The sequence below is a fragment of the Manis pentadactyla genome, chromosome 16, assembly GCF_030020395.1.
Source record: "Manis pentadactyla isolate mManPen7 chromosome 16, mManPen7.hap1, whole genome shotgun sequence".
Lineage (NCBI taxonomy): Eukaryota > Metazoa > Chordata > Mammalia > Pholidota > Manidae > Manis > Manis pentadactyla.
Window position 1 is genome coordinate 71,273,577 of NC_080034.1, and position 12,309 is coordinate 71,285,885.

Sequence of the window (12,309 nt, forward strand, 5' to 3'; positions counted from 1 at the left end):
AAGCAATTCACAAAAGTCTACGAATAATAAATATTTCTCTATGTGATAAGAGACAAAAGGGACACAGACATGATTTAACACATATATTTGGTGTCTGGTACAAAACAGGGGTCACTACATGATAGTGACTAACTGGGCTCAAACACAGAAGATGAAAAAAATTTTTGAATTATTAGAGAAAAGACTTAGAAGATCTACTTTTCATGTGAACTGCATCTGATGTCAAATACATGATATTGGTTAAAGTAAGAGCTCTCTGCTTATTTTGTTTATTATCTAAGAATTTCTTAGCATTAAAAAAATTAAAATTGATAAAAACATAAGGAACATTTTAGGGATGCAATGAATGTATACTACAGGTAATGCTAGCAACTGCCATGTTTACAGAAGCAAAAGAATATTTGGATTAACAACTTCAGAATATTTACATTAAAAACTATTATGATTAGATTAACAACATAATTAACTATTATGCTGACTGAACACAGAAGACAACTTCAGTAAATTATAAACAATATCTAAAGGAGGGAGAATCGCGATTAAAGATAAACACATTTGATAGAGTACTTCAAAAAGCTCACAACAAGGAGGAAAGTATCAAACCGTACAGCATTTAGGAACTAAGAAAACTCAGGTACAGCATACATTATTCTGACAGTAAGAAATGTAGAATTAAGAAAAATCTGGAGGTTGGGAAAAAAACAGGCCAGTGTAAATTAGTTGCAGTATTTCTTAAATAAAAACACTTACAGCTTTCATAATGGATTTTTCCCATGCTATGGATTTCTGTAACTGCTGAATGCACAGAGCCACCTGGGCAGCACTGCGAGCTTCTGATAATGCCCATCGCCACACCCTGAGACCGGGAACAATATCCTCTTCAATTCTGCATTGAAATACAGAAAAATTAAGTAGGCCATGTCCACACTTACGGTTACCGAATCTGAAACAGTCATCACACTGAAAGCCAAGTGATGATGAAACATGTAACAGCCGATAAGTATAAGGTTTAAGCAACTAAATTTGATGTAGTGCACAGACTGTGGCTACGTGCCTCAAAGCTTAGTCACAATCAGGTAAATGTAAGATCACTTCGCAGGATTATCAACACACATAACAAGAGAAAAAACATTTTTTACAAAGCACCATGCAAATAGCATGATCCATGTGGATCACAGATATACAAGAAGATACATAGATAACAGGCAATAGAAAATAGGCTCCAATTAGCAAAGAAGCACAATAATTTTTCAAGTTAATTTCAATAACCTACCCGTCATCATCACCACTAGTGGATGGTGCAGGAGCAGGGCCAGTAACTGTGCCCACATTATCCAGTTTGATCTGAATGGTGGTACTTAAGGGGCTCTTCAGATACCTCCTTTCAATGTTTCGCTCCAACTCAGACAGCCTGCTTACAGCTATATCTAGGGGGTTGTCGCTCTTCCGCTCTAGTGCATGTGCACTGCTTTCTTCTGCGTCAGTAAATTCTCCATCGTGCTCCTTGCACAAGTTAGAAAATGACTTATGTTCAAAATAGACCAAGTCCTCCCTTTCTGATGCCGGTTCTGGACACATCCAACCCTATATATCAAGAGAGTAATGTTAGCATGGTTTCCTCTTAAAATGCCTGACGGGTGAGTTACCTTTACTTATAATACAGCAGCCGACGCCAACAGAGCTCAAGGATCATTACTACAAGTTTTTACCTTGTGTTTCCTAATGCTAGGTAAAAATAAGGAAGAAAATTATTAGAAAGTTGTAAGAGAAGTTTGAAGAAGAAAATTTAACAACTTTTGGTGTTATGAGAGGTAGAGTGGAGATCAGCCAAGTATTCCGAGGGACTTCACACCAACTGCTGGTTCTCTCACGGGCCCACTTTAAATGGGAATCTCTCGACAGCAGGGACTTTGTGCCTCCTGTTCATTTTCATTCCTTCCGCCACTCCTCCTGCGCAGGCCCTTGCACTGCCCATCCTGGCCTCAGGAGCTCTGCAGAAGCTGCTACATTTGCCCGCAGAGCTTTTCCCCTCTCCTCTGCCCCTAGTTACTGACTCCACTCATCCTGTGGCCCTCACGTGAGAATTTATTTCTTCAGGGAACCCTTCCCTGACCTCTTTTAGGAGGGAAGCCTCCCTCTTACAGACTCTCACAGAACCATGTGATATTCCATACCTGTGGCAGTCACAATCTGATACTGCTGTGATTATTTAATTAATATCTTTCTACTTCTAAATTCCCTGAGGGCACCGGACCATGTCTACTTTTACTCATTTCATCTCCAGCAGTGGGAAGGCAAATATTAGACACTCAAAATATACGCTGATTGAATAAATGAATGTCTTATAATTCAGCTTGCTTACAATGATCCTTTAGCTCAAAACCCTTCAGAGTTCCTAATGTTCAGTAAAGTCCAGTTTTACCATGACATTCAAGTACCTCAATCTCACTCTTTCGCTCATCTTCCCATTCAGGCATCCAACACTGCAATCAAATTCCATGACTTGCCACACACCCCAAACATGTCCTGAGCTTCCTGATCCTGGTGCTCTGCCCAGTTATTAACTCTTCCTAGTAGCACTCCTTGTTCTCTGTCAAAAGCTTCTCCATCTTCTCAAGTTCCATCTGGACTTCTACAGGCAATCTTCCTTGATCTTTCCCCTATGTTCACCACAATCAGTGTATTCCTGTCCTAAATTCATGAATCACTTTCTACATCTTCACAATCCGTTACTAGATTCTGCAGGGCTGTATACACGTATTGTTGCCCTATTGTACGGAATGCTTTCTGAGGGCAGAAACCACATTTTATTCAATTTTGTGGTGTCCACTCTGATGTACAATAGGTACTTTGTAAAAGCATATTAAGTAAAAAGTAGAATGAACATGATCCTTTTTATTAAATCTCTTTAGAGAGAATTATTTTTCTTATATATCAGAATTCTTCCTCTTTACCTCAAGAGAATATTCATTATTAGAAAGTATGGATGAATTTATAAAAGGTACATACAAAACATTACTGCATCGTATATGCCATAACAAATGAACCTCAGTCCCGTATTTTGAAAGGGATCTGAAATTGCTAAATCAAGGGAATCCTATAAATGTAACACATCTTGACTTTTGCAAGCAAAAGACAAGAAAATGAGGACTGGATTAGATTTTGAGAAGGTGGATGGTTGAAAATTGTCTGCAAAGCCCTGTGACAGACACAGCTTGCCACCTCAGAAAAGGTCCTCACTGCCACTGTCAAAGGGCTCTCTCTTATTTGGCTTGTCATGTTAATATACTTGTGAACAGCTCGGTTCAACTATTAAATATGCAGGTGACTTAAACTAGGAAGGAAGTTTAATATTCTGTATGACAGGACTGTGATAAAAATAGTTTCATATGCTGAAAAATATACCCAAATGAAATTAATAAAAATAGAGCAATGATAAATGTAAATTTCAGCTTTGAAGTTTAAGCAACCAATCAAAGAAATATTGGATGTGATACAACACACTTAAAAGCACAATGAAAGACGCAGAAGGATTTTTTTTCTAATAATGCATACTCAGTTTAGCAACGGTATGGTTTGGATGTTAAAAAGCTAGTACAAATTGGCATGAAGAGAAGTATAGTGCCAGTTTAAGGGAAGTAAAAGTCCCATGAACACATTAGGCATCTCTGTGTATAGTGAGTGGTACATTTTAAGAATATAGACACTGCCGTTTAATCAGAAGAGAATCGTGCGCCTGGAAACCATTTCACTGGACCGATGGCTGAAGGAAGTAATCAGCTTACAAAAGAGAAAACTGAAAGAGAGACACAGGAACTGTGTTTACAGGAGCTAGTAGAGTAATTCGGCTTTCTACAGAATCAGGACTAGATTCTTGCAGATTTTCCTACAATATAAAACAGAATTTCCGTATTATCAGCAATATTGAAAATAGAAATGAATGCATCTAAGTAGTACCAAGGCCACCTGCTTAATGTGTCTTCACAATGGCTAGTTCCCAGGGCTAACCACATAAATACTTAGTTTTCAGGAAAAAAAATCATTAAATCTTTTATAGATGGTAAAATGTTTTGTGGTTATTTCCATCACTTGTTGTTTAAGATTCCTCAAGACTAATATAATTACCATTCATTTCTTTAAAAAGTCCATAATAACCCCATAATACTGTATTAATAGGATGTTAGAGCATCTCAGTTAAAAAACCAATTTCATTTATCTTAGCTGGTGAGAACATGGGCAAGAACATCTAAGCAGTCGGTAATGTGATAAGGTCAATAAACCAAGATCTCAGTATGTCGCCAGGAAAACGTTAGGCCCACGCTCTGACTTTACATACAATTTCAAAATGCTGATGATATGCTTTCCCAACCAACGGCCATCTAGAACCGGCGAATTAAAACCAGAGGCAGATGGTCATGGGAGGAAAACAGGGAGAGTAGAACCAACCAAACTCAAACCAGCAAGTAGTAACAACCAACCATGAGAGATGACGAAGACAGACTATGGAAAGCAGATGTAGTCGTTTAAAACGTAAAGCACACTAGGGCCTTTTAAATTACTGTAGGGGCAAAACCTCTTCACAGTCCCTGAGGGAATCATTACCCAATAATTGGTCTTCATACTGATGATCCGGTGTCACCAAGAGAATTTAAATCAAACTCACTATTCTCAATTTAAAAAGGCAGGGGAACGGTAACCTAAGCGATCCAACACACATGTTAAAAAATGATGGCACTAAATAGAATAATTTTCATTTCTCCAGAAAATTAACTTGTGTAGAAGAAAGAGTTCATTTGTTGAAGATGCCAGATAAGTGAGGCATTTTTATATTGTATTATAGTACCAGGAGGAGGATACATATAGTTGGCTAGCACAATTTCAGTAAATGATAAATTTTTGTTTCCCTAAGTGGGTAACTATGTCTGTGGTGAAAAAAGGGACATTTTTTTGTTAGCTCTGGAAAAATGACATTTTTTGAGATGAGATCCTCCAAAGTTTCTGCATGCCAGTAGTAAAGTAATTAATGCAGCTAATTTGTAATCATTGGTAGGACAGTATCATGGCGTAACTCTCACATTCTGAGAGAAATATGAAATATTCAATCAAATTACACAGAAACGACATTTTCTAAGCCTTTTCAAGTGTCTCTCTCATGCTTATTCATCATCCATCCATTTATTCTCAGAGACATCACATTATCAATTGAGAAGAGACATTTATATTCTTTTTAAAACCAAAAATTTTTGCACAAAGGTGAAGCTTTTCTTTTGTTGTCCTTTCAGTTTCAATCATGGCTGTGACATGGTAATGCCCAGTCAATAAATAATTAAAACTTTACATATATACATAGGATGTGAGTATGTGTACCACAACATAATGTTTTTAAATTAGCAATTTTAAATCATATAGAGTGAAAGTTCAACATATAACATGGCTATATAACGTGGCTTGCATACAAGACAATTACCAGGCACATATGAAACATTGCAGAAATAGTTTGCCATTACATTTATCGTGGCTGAAACTATGAAATCCTGCTTGTGGTGAAGAATTGCAGACCAGAAATGGTATTTTTCATGCCACTGAGGAGGTGGGCAGGATTTCATAAGAAGAACTCGGGAGGACAGAGCTGGTTTGATCCCACATTTAGCCACTTACTATATTATGACCACTGACAGGTTACTTACTCTGAGCCTTGTTCCTTACCTGTAAGATGGGGGAAATTAATCAAAGTGAGAACATTTAGCGCAGTAACTGGCATGTATCAGGCATACAATAAATGTCAGTTACCTCCCATTATTCTAAAAACAGATTTTATTCCAAGTCAATTTTACCTTTACTTGCAAACTTGCTGATGCGACTCTCCTTTCCAGATCTTCTACCTGTTGAAGAATCCTCAAATCCACTTCCATTGCTTGTTCTTCTACTGACCACTTCTCCACAATATCTCGAGTTACCGGGTTTTCTTCATTTTCATTTAATTCAATAATGGTAACTATATTTGAAAGGAAATTTATTTTAAAATCCACTTTATTTCTCAATGATTTCTTCCAGAATGTGAATGAAACTCCAGGGGTACCACGTACAAGTACATTTAACACACACAAATTCACTTGTGAATAAGCAAGGCAGCTGACTCTTGCAAAAGGAGCAGTAAGTACTCTTCTTTAGAAACAGAACAGTATGTCTGCAGGTTGTAACAAACTATCAAAAGTAGTACCAATTTAAGAAAATGTAAGTTGTTTTTGGGCAAGATAGGAAAGAAAAAGCCTATTAGTAATAAATTAAGATTAACACATACTAAAATATGCTTTAAGATGAAAGAATTAATTCTCATAACTAAGCAAGAGAGCAGAAATAAATCTCTTTTAGGTGCCCACCATCTTTATTCTCGATGCAGGCTTGAGTGATGTAATCCAGGTGTTTCTGAATTTGTTTTTGTAATGCCTTTTCTCTTATGCCTCTGGGATGTAGCACTTTGAGCAAAGCTTTTAAATGCTCTGGGTCAGTAATTCTCCACCAGCCAAACTGCATTTCTAAGCCAAGATAAACATGTAGGGCATTTACAGATATTCAGAATATGAATTAATGGCATGCTACAAATGAAAAAATTTATAACTATATAAAAACATCAAAGATTCAGCTATAATATAGAGATCTGTAACAATACAATATAGTAAGTGGCTACAGCAAACCCTCTCAAGGTACCCACCTTCTGGAATAGGCTTTGGACTAGGATAATCTACTGGTTTGGCTACTTCAAGAGCTGCAGGTGACTTAGAGGGCGGCTGGGCCCGAGGAGTTGGTGAAGAAGCAGCTGGCGCATCGGCTTGGGTAAGGGAAGCGTCCTCCCAAGGTGTTCTTGGCAGTAACAACTGGTCCCTGGGGAGAGGACTGTAGACCTTGCCTGCACCACCTGAACCGGTACTGACCAGATTCGAGTCTGTCCCTTCCACGCTGTTCTGTGTCACCGTTGGCTGCATGCTGCCCGGTGAGTGTCTCCCACGGTTCTGGTGAGGCAGTGCGCACCCATCTGCACCGCTCTTTGGTTTGGGGGTCGTTACATCTGACTCAGGAGGCACCTTAGCTACTTCTAAAAGCTTGCTTAGTTTGGAAAAAGAGCCAGGATTCTGAAGAATTAGATTTGTGTTATCTTTTTCGTTAGGATCTTCCTTTTGCTCACAATGATCCGGATTTGAACAATTTAAAGTGTCGTCAGAAGTATCAAATATTTCTTTGGTCTGGATGCTTTCTGCTTTTTTTCGTTTTTTTCTTTCTTTTGCAATTTCTTTCAGCCCTACAAAATCCAAAAGCATTATGAAGATCAGTTCCTCTAGATCAAACCATACTATATTTACTGCTATTTATCAAATCATATGCATAAATACTTTAACAAATTTCTCTAGCTTACTTAATACTCTTCATTTTTTTTCTTTTATACACTAGCTTGTTACGCTCACTGGAAAAAATTTTGTAATTTTGTAACTAACCACAAAAAATTACAATAATAAAAAATATTAAAAGCCATAATATACAAATTACTGCTAACATTTTTGTATTAATTTTTCCAGGAATTCTCTATGCACACATGAAATCCTATTTTACAGATTTCCAACCTGTACGTTTTACTGAATAATACTCTTTAATTATTCTGATGTGTCAATAAATATATACCTACGCCTTAAATTGTAATTACTATATTCAGTGGAATATATCATAAAAAATCAACCTTCTATTGATAGTTATTAATAGGGTCCGATTATTCATTAGTAGAAACAATGCTAGAAATGATGAATGATCTTAGATCTGTGTTTGGATTTTTTTTCTCCTGATTTACTTCCTTAGGATACATTTCCAGAAAAAAACTGAGTCCTAAGATATTACTTTTCAGAGTTTTTGAAACATATTGTCAAATTGCCCTCCAGAAAGTCTAGATCAATATACAATCATACTTACACGAGGGCATCTGTTTGCCTACACCTTAAAATGAAACTGAAGACTATCAATAACTTTTGTCTTTGGAAATATCCGGGAGGTGAGAATCTAAACTCTATTTTTTTCTGATCATTAATAAGACTGGATATTTTTCTGTAGGATAATAGGTATTTCTCCTTAGTGAACTTCTTGTCCATATTTTTTACCAGTGTTTTAATAATAATTGATAAGAAGTGTTAGAAAAATATAAACCTACTTTATTTAATTTGAAAAACGATGTATGTTCACAGTAAAATATTCAGTAATAAGAGGCTAATGTAACCCTTTCCTGCCCTACTCCCTCAGTTCCTATTTCTAATCTTCAGATGTAACTGCTTAATCAATCGTGTCCATACATCCTTTGGGAAATCTTACATGCATGCATATGACTATTAGTTTGTGCTGTTACATAAATGGGATGCTACTGTATTCTGCAACATTTTTATTTGGATAAAATTCAAATGCCTAAGCAAGGCCTCCAACACTGTATGATCTGGTTCCTGAGAACCACTCTTGTCCTTGCTAACCTTGCTCACCTTTCTCCCTTTTTTCAGCTTCTCAAACATGGTAAGTTATGTCCTTTCTTGGGGCCTTTGCACTGGGTGTTCCTCTGCCTGAAATCCTGTTTTGTTGACTGGCTCCTTACCCTTCAATGTTTCAGATTAAGTATCACCTATTCACAAAGGTTTTCCCTGACTACTCTATTTCAAGTAGGGTCCCCATCTTATTATTCACCTTAGAATATCATCATCCTATATGCTTCTTTTGCAGAATTTACCATTATACACATTAACCTGCTAATTTTAAAATATTTCATTCCATACCCCACCCCACACACTACAATTTAACTCAACAAACGTTACTTAAAGGCAGAGCAATGTTTATATTGCTTTAACAGGATCCCAGCTACCTAACATGGTGGCTGCTATGAAACTGGGGCTCAATAAATACTTTTTGGATGATGAAATAAAAGGATGACTTTACTATTTTCACTATATACCTTAGATTGCTTTCCATGATGATACATAGAACTGTATCACATTTTCCTTCAATCAGCTGCATAATATTCTTATATGGATTATCATAATTTATTTCATATGTCCAAAGCTCGCAAATTTCCTTAATTTTGTACAAGTTACTAGCTAGCAAGGAAGTACTAATATTTGTGCTTGATTTATTCTGAGAACTAGTATCTCAAAAATCACTTTCATATATCCAAAAACAAACAGATCAACTAACCACACTAGGTCTGAGACTAGTAGGGGATTTCAGAGGTGATACATTTTAATAGCCTATTCATGGGGTCGTTAACTTTAATATCCAAATTCTTACTTATAGACAGTTAAACCTCTCATTAAAATGTAAAAATTATTTTTAAAATCTTGGAAGTTTATAAGGATGTTAAGTACACAGAGATTTTTTAGATAGTTTTTCTTTCACCAATTTCACACAATCCCCTGTTCTTTCCAGCCCTTACTATGCTTCAACAGACACTTAGATTGGTCCCCTATCTTGGCTATTGCAAATAGTGCTGCAATGAACACGGGGATGCAGATACTGATTTGAGTTTCCATTTTCATTTGTTTGGATAAGTACCCACAAGTGAAAGTGCTGGGTCATATGCTAGTTCTAACTTTTCTGAGGAACCTCTATACTGTTTCCAATAGTGGCCACAACAATTTACATTCCCTGCAACAGTACCCAAGAGCTCCCTTCTCTCCACATCCTCACCAACACTTATTTCTTGTCTTTTTGATAAGAACCACTCTAACAGGATGAGGCGATATCTAATGTAGTTTGCATTTCCCTGACAGTTAATGATGTCGAGCCTCTTTTCAGGTACTTGTGGCCATCTGTGTGTCTTCTTTGGGAAAATGTCCACTGAGATCTTTAGATTGTTTATTTTGCTATTGAGTCATATTTGCTTTTGAGTTCTTTATATACTTTGGATAACAGGCCTTTATCAGATATAAGATTTGCATATATTTTTTCCCATTTAGTAGATTGCCTTTTCATTCTGTTCATGTTTTCTGTTGCTGTTCAGGGGCTTATTAGTATGACAGTCCCACTTACTTATTGACTTATTAGTTACTTAGTTTATGTTTTCCATGCTTTAAAATATTTTTATGTTTAAATATTTTAAGCAATCAGTTAAAAAAAGAACTCACTACACTCTCCTGTTTAACTAACATTCTGACCCATTCATATCAATCTTTAAAAATAAACACAACTGAAGCCTCTAAGTGCCCTCCCTGATTCTATCTCTATCAGCAACTTTTACCCTGGGAAGGCAGACCATGACTTTCACGCATCATTCCAATATACGATTTTATACCCATTCTTCATATTCTTTGACTCACAAGAAATAAATGACTGTGCAGAAGAGTAACTCTGCTTGTTATAGGCCAACAATATTTACATGCCAGCCACTATTCTAAACCATTTTCAATTATTATTAACCGTCCTTTGTGCCCCAAGGGTACTTACATTGTTGTATAGTACCTGTTCTAGACACCTATGTGATTAATCAGTCCCTTCTTTACATTGGACTGTTAAACATCTACATGGATGGCATGGACTAATGTTTTGTTTATCTTTGAACATCCAGTGCCCAGAAATGCCCGACACATACTGCGTATTCAAAAAAAACGAGCTGAAAGAAGTTTTCGCCTCCCTACACCACCCTCGGGCAATGGCTACATGTAAGCACTGACTTGACGCTGTGGCCCCATCAGAATCTAAGCATTTGAAAATGCCCAGACATAGTATTCTGAAACATTCAATTCAAGACAGTTTACCGGGCCTATAAATGCACTGTGTACTGCGCTAGTTAATTTAACAGAAACGGAGCCAGAAAAGCAGAGTCTAAAGGTAGAATATGAAGGATGTGTGATAATACTTAAGAAAGTAAGAAGTTTAATGGAGAAGAAGGTAATCACAAATTTCAAACACATACAAGACTTCAAGATGAATGAGTCTTATGCTAAGGGTCTTAGATTTAAGCAGTTTACCTCCAGGGCTACCGTCAGGATGGATGGTTGCTGCAAAGGTTAAAGAGTAAAGCACATGTTGGAAAATTTGACAGTGCGAAGGAAGAGAAACGGAGCAGCAGCTACACAGTACAATACAGGTAAAGATCTGTGTCCACTAAATGGGTGGATGTCAGAAAGTGCAGAAGAAGAAAAATCATGGACTGGAAAGGAATATTTATCAGTGAAAGGGGCATTATGAGTTCAAAAGAAATGAAAAACAAGGTTTTACAATGTTTATCCACAATGCACATTTGATTCTGGAAGCACACAATATATCGAAGGAGTAACAGGGTTTTAAAACGTATGGTTTGTTATATTACTTTGTAACAGATTAATGGCTCCTACCTGCAGCGCTCTCCATGCCTTCTACAAAAATCCCCCCACACTGGGGAAAAATCCAATACCGACGTCTGTAACGATCCTGGCCAAACATCACTGAACGTAAAGAGTGAGACGCATCGAAGAGCTCCCTTCTGTACTGACTCTGTTGCTGTTAAAAAATGATGCATACAATTATGCTATGGGTGTTAAGTGCTTTAAAAATGGATATTTAAGTGACTTTATACTTATCATGGCTTTAGAGCAGCTAGATTTCACTATTGAAGAAAGGCAGCAAAAGAACTGATATCACACGTCTGACTTCAGTTCCAGTAACAGTTGTAAAGACAGAAATTACTTTGAGGGTAATTAGAATATTTTTGTTGCCAAGGATTAAAAAACGTTTTGTTTTATTAGATATCTTATCGTAAAGCATGTCTTATATTTGGTAATAAACAATGTGATCAAGTGTTTCACTGAGCCAAAGACAATTGGCTCAATTCTAATGATTACAGTGTGTAACAAATAATACTCACATATACCTGTATTTGCCTATTTTTATACTCATGCTGCAGACCTTAGGCAGCATATGACTAAATTTTGGAATAACTGTGTGATGAATCTAATGACATAAAATACAGATATCTCATAATACTAATCCTGAAATACTTCACTAATGCTACTGAAATTCAGTTTTACATGAGAAGTACATACATATACAGTCTATAGATCCAGTGCAAATAAAACCCACAAGTACACTAATGTAAAATAAAACACAGGACAGGTGAGAAATTGGGGATCAACAGAGGTGAGGCTTAGAACCTCACCCCCCCTGTTCTGAGAGAAATCTTCTGCATACGTGGATGTTTTATTGCCCTCGTCTACCTTGGATTAACACATAGTCTACAGGCACACACCTGATCATCCACATTTGCTCTCTTACAACACTAAACTATGTTTTCTACCTTTATCTTGTATCTACCTA

The 12,309-nt window shown here is 36.8% G+C and overlaps 1 protein-coding gene across 1 annotated transcript in view; it reads right to left on the minus strand.

Annotated features, from left to right (window-relative positions):
- Nucleotides 1-12,309, minus strand: part of LOC130681275 (bromodomain adjacent to zinc finger domain protein 2B-like) — a 113,158-nt gene that overhangs the window by 8,179 nt on the left and 92,670 nt on the right. The window contains exons 15-21 of the mRNA XM_057493912.1: nucleotides 11,352-11,496; nucleotides 6,713-7,297; nucleotides 6,381-6,536; nucleotides 5,835-5,995; nucleotides 3,827-3,886; nucleotides 1,274-1,584; nucleotides 751-886 (exon numbers count right to left, since the gene is read on the minus strand). Coding sequence (XP_057349895.1) covers nucleotides 751-886; nucleotides 1,274-1,584; nucleotides 3,827-3,886; nucleotides 5,835-5,995; nucleotides 6,381-6,536; nucleotides 6,713-7,297; nucleotides 11,352-11,496 — 1,554 coding nt within the window. The remainder of the gene's footprint in view (nucleotides 1-750; nucleotides 887-1,273; nucleotides 1,585-3,826; nucleotides 3,887-5,834; nucleotides 5,996-6,380; nucleotides 6,537-6,712; nucleotides 7,298-11,351; nucleotides 11,497-12,309) is intronic.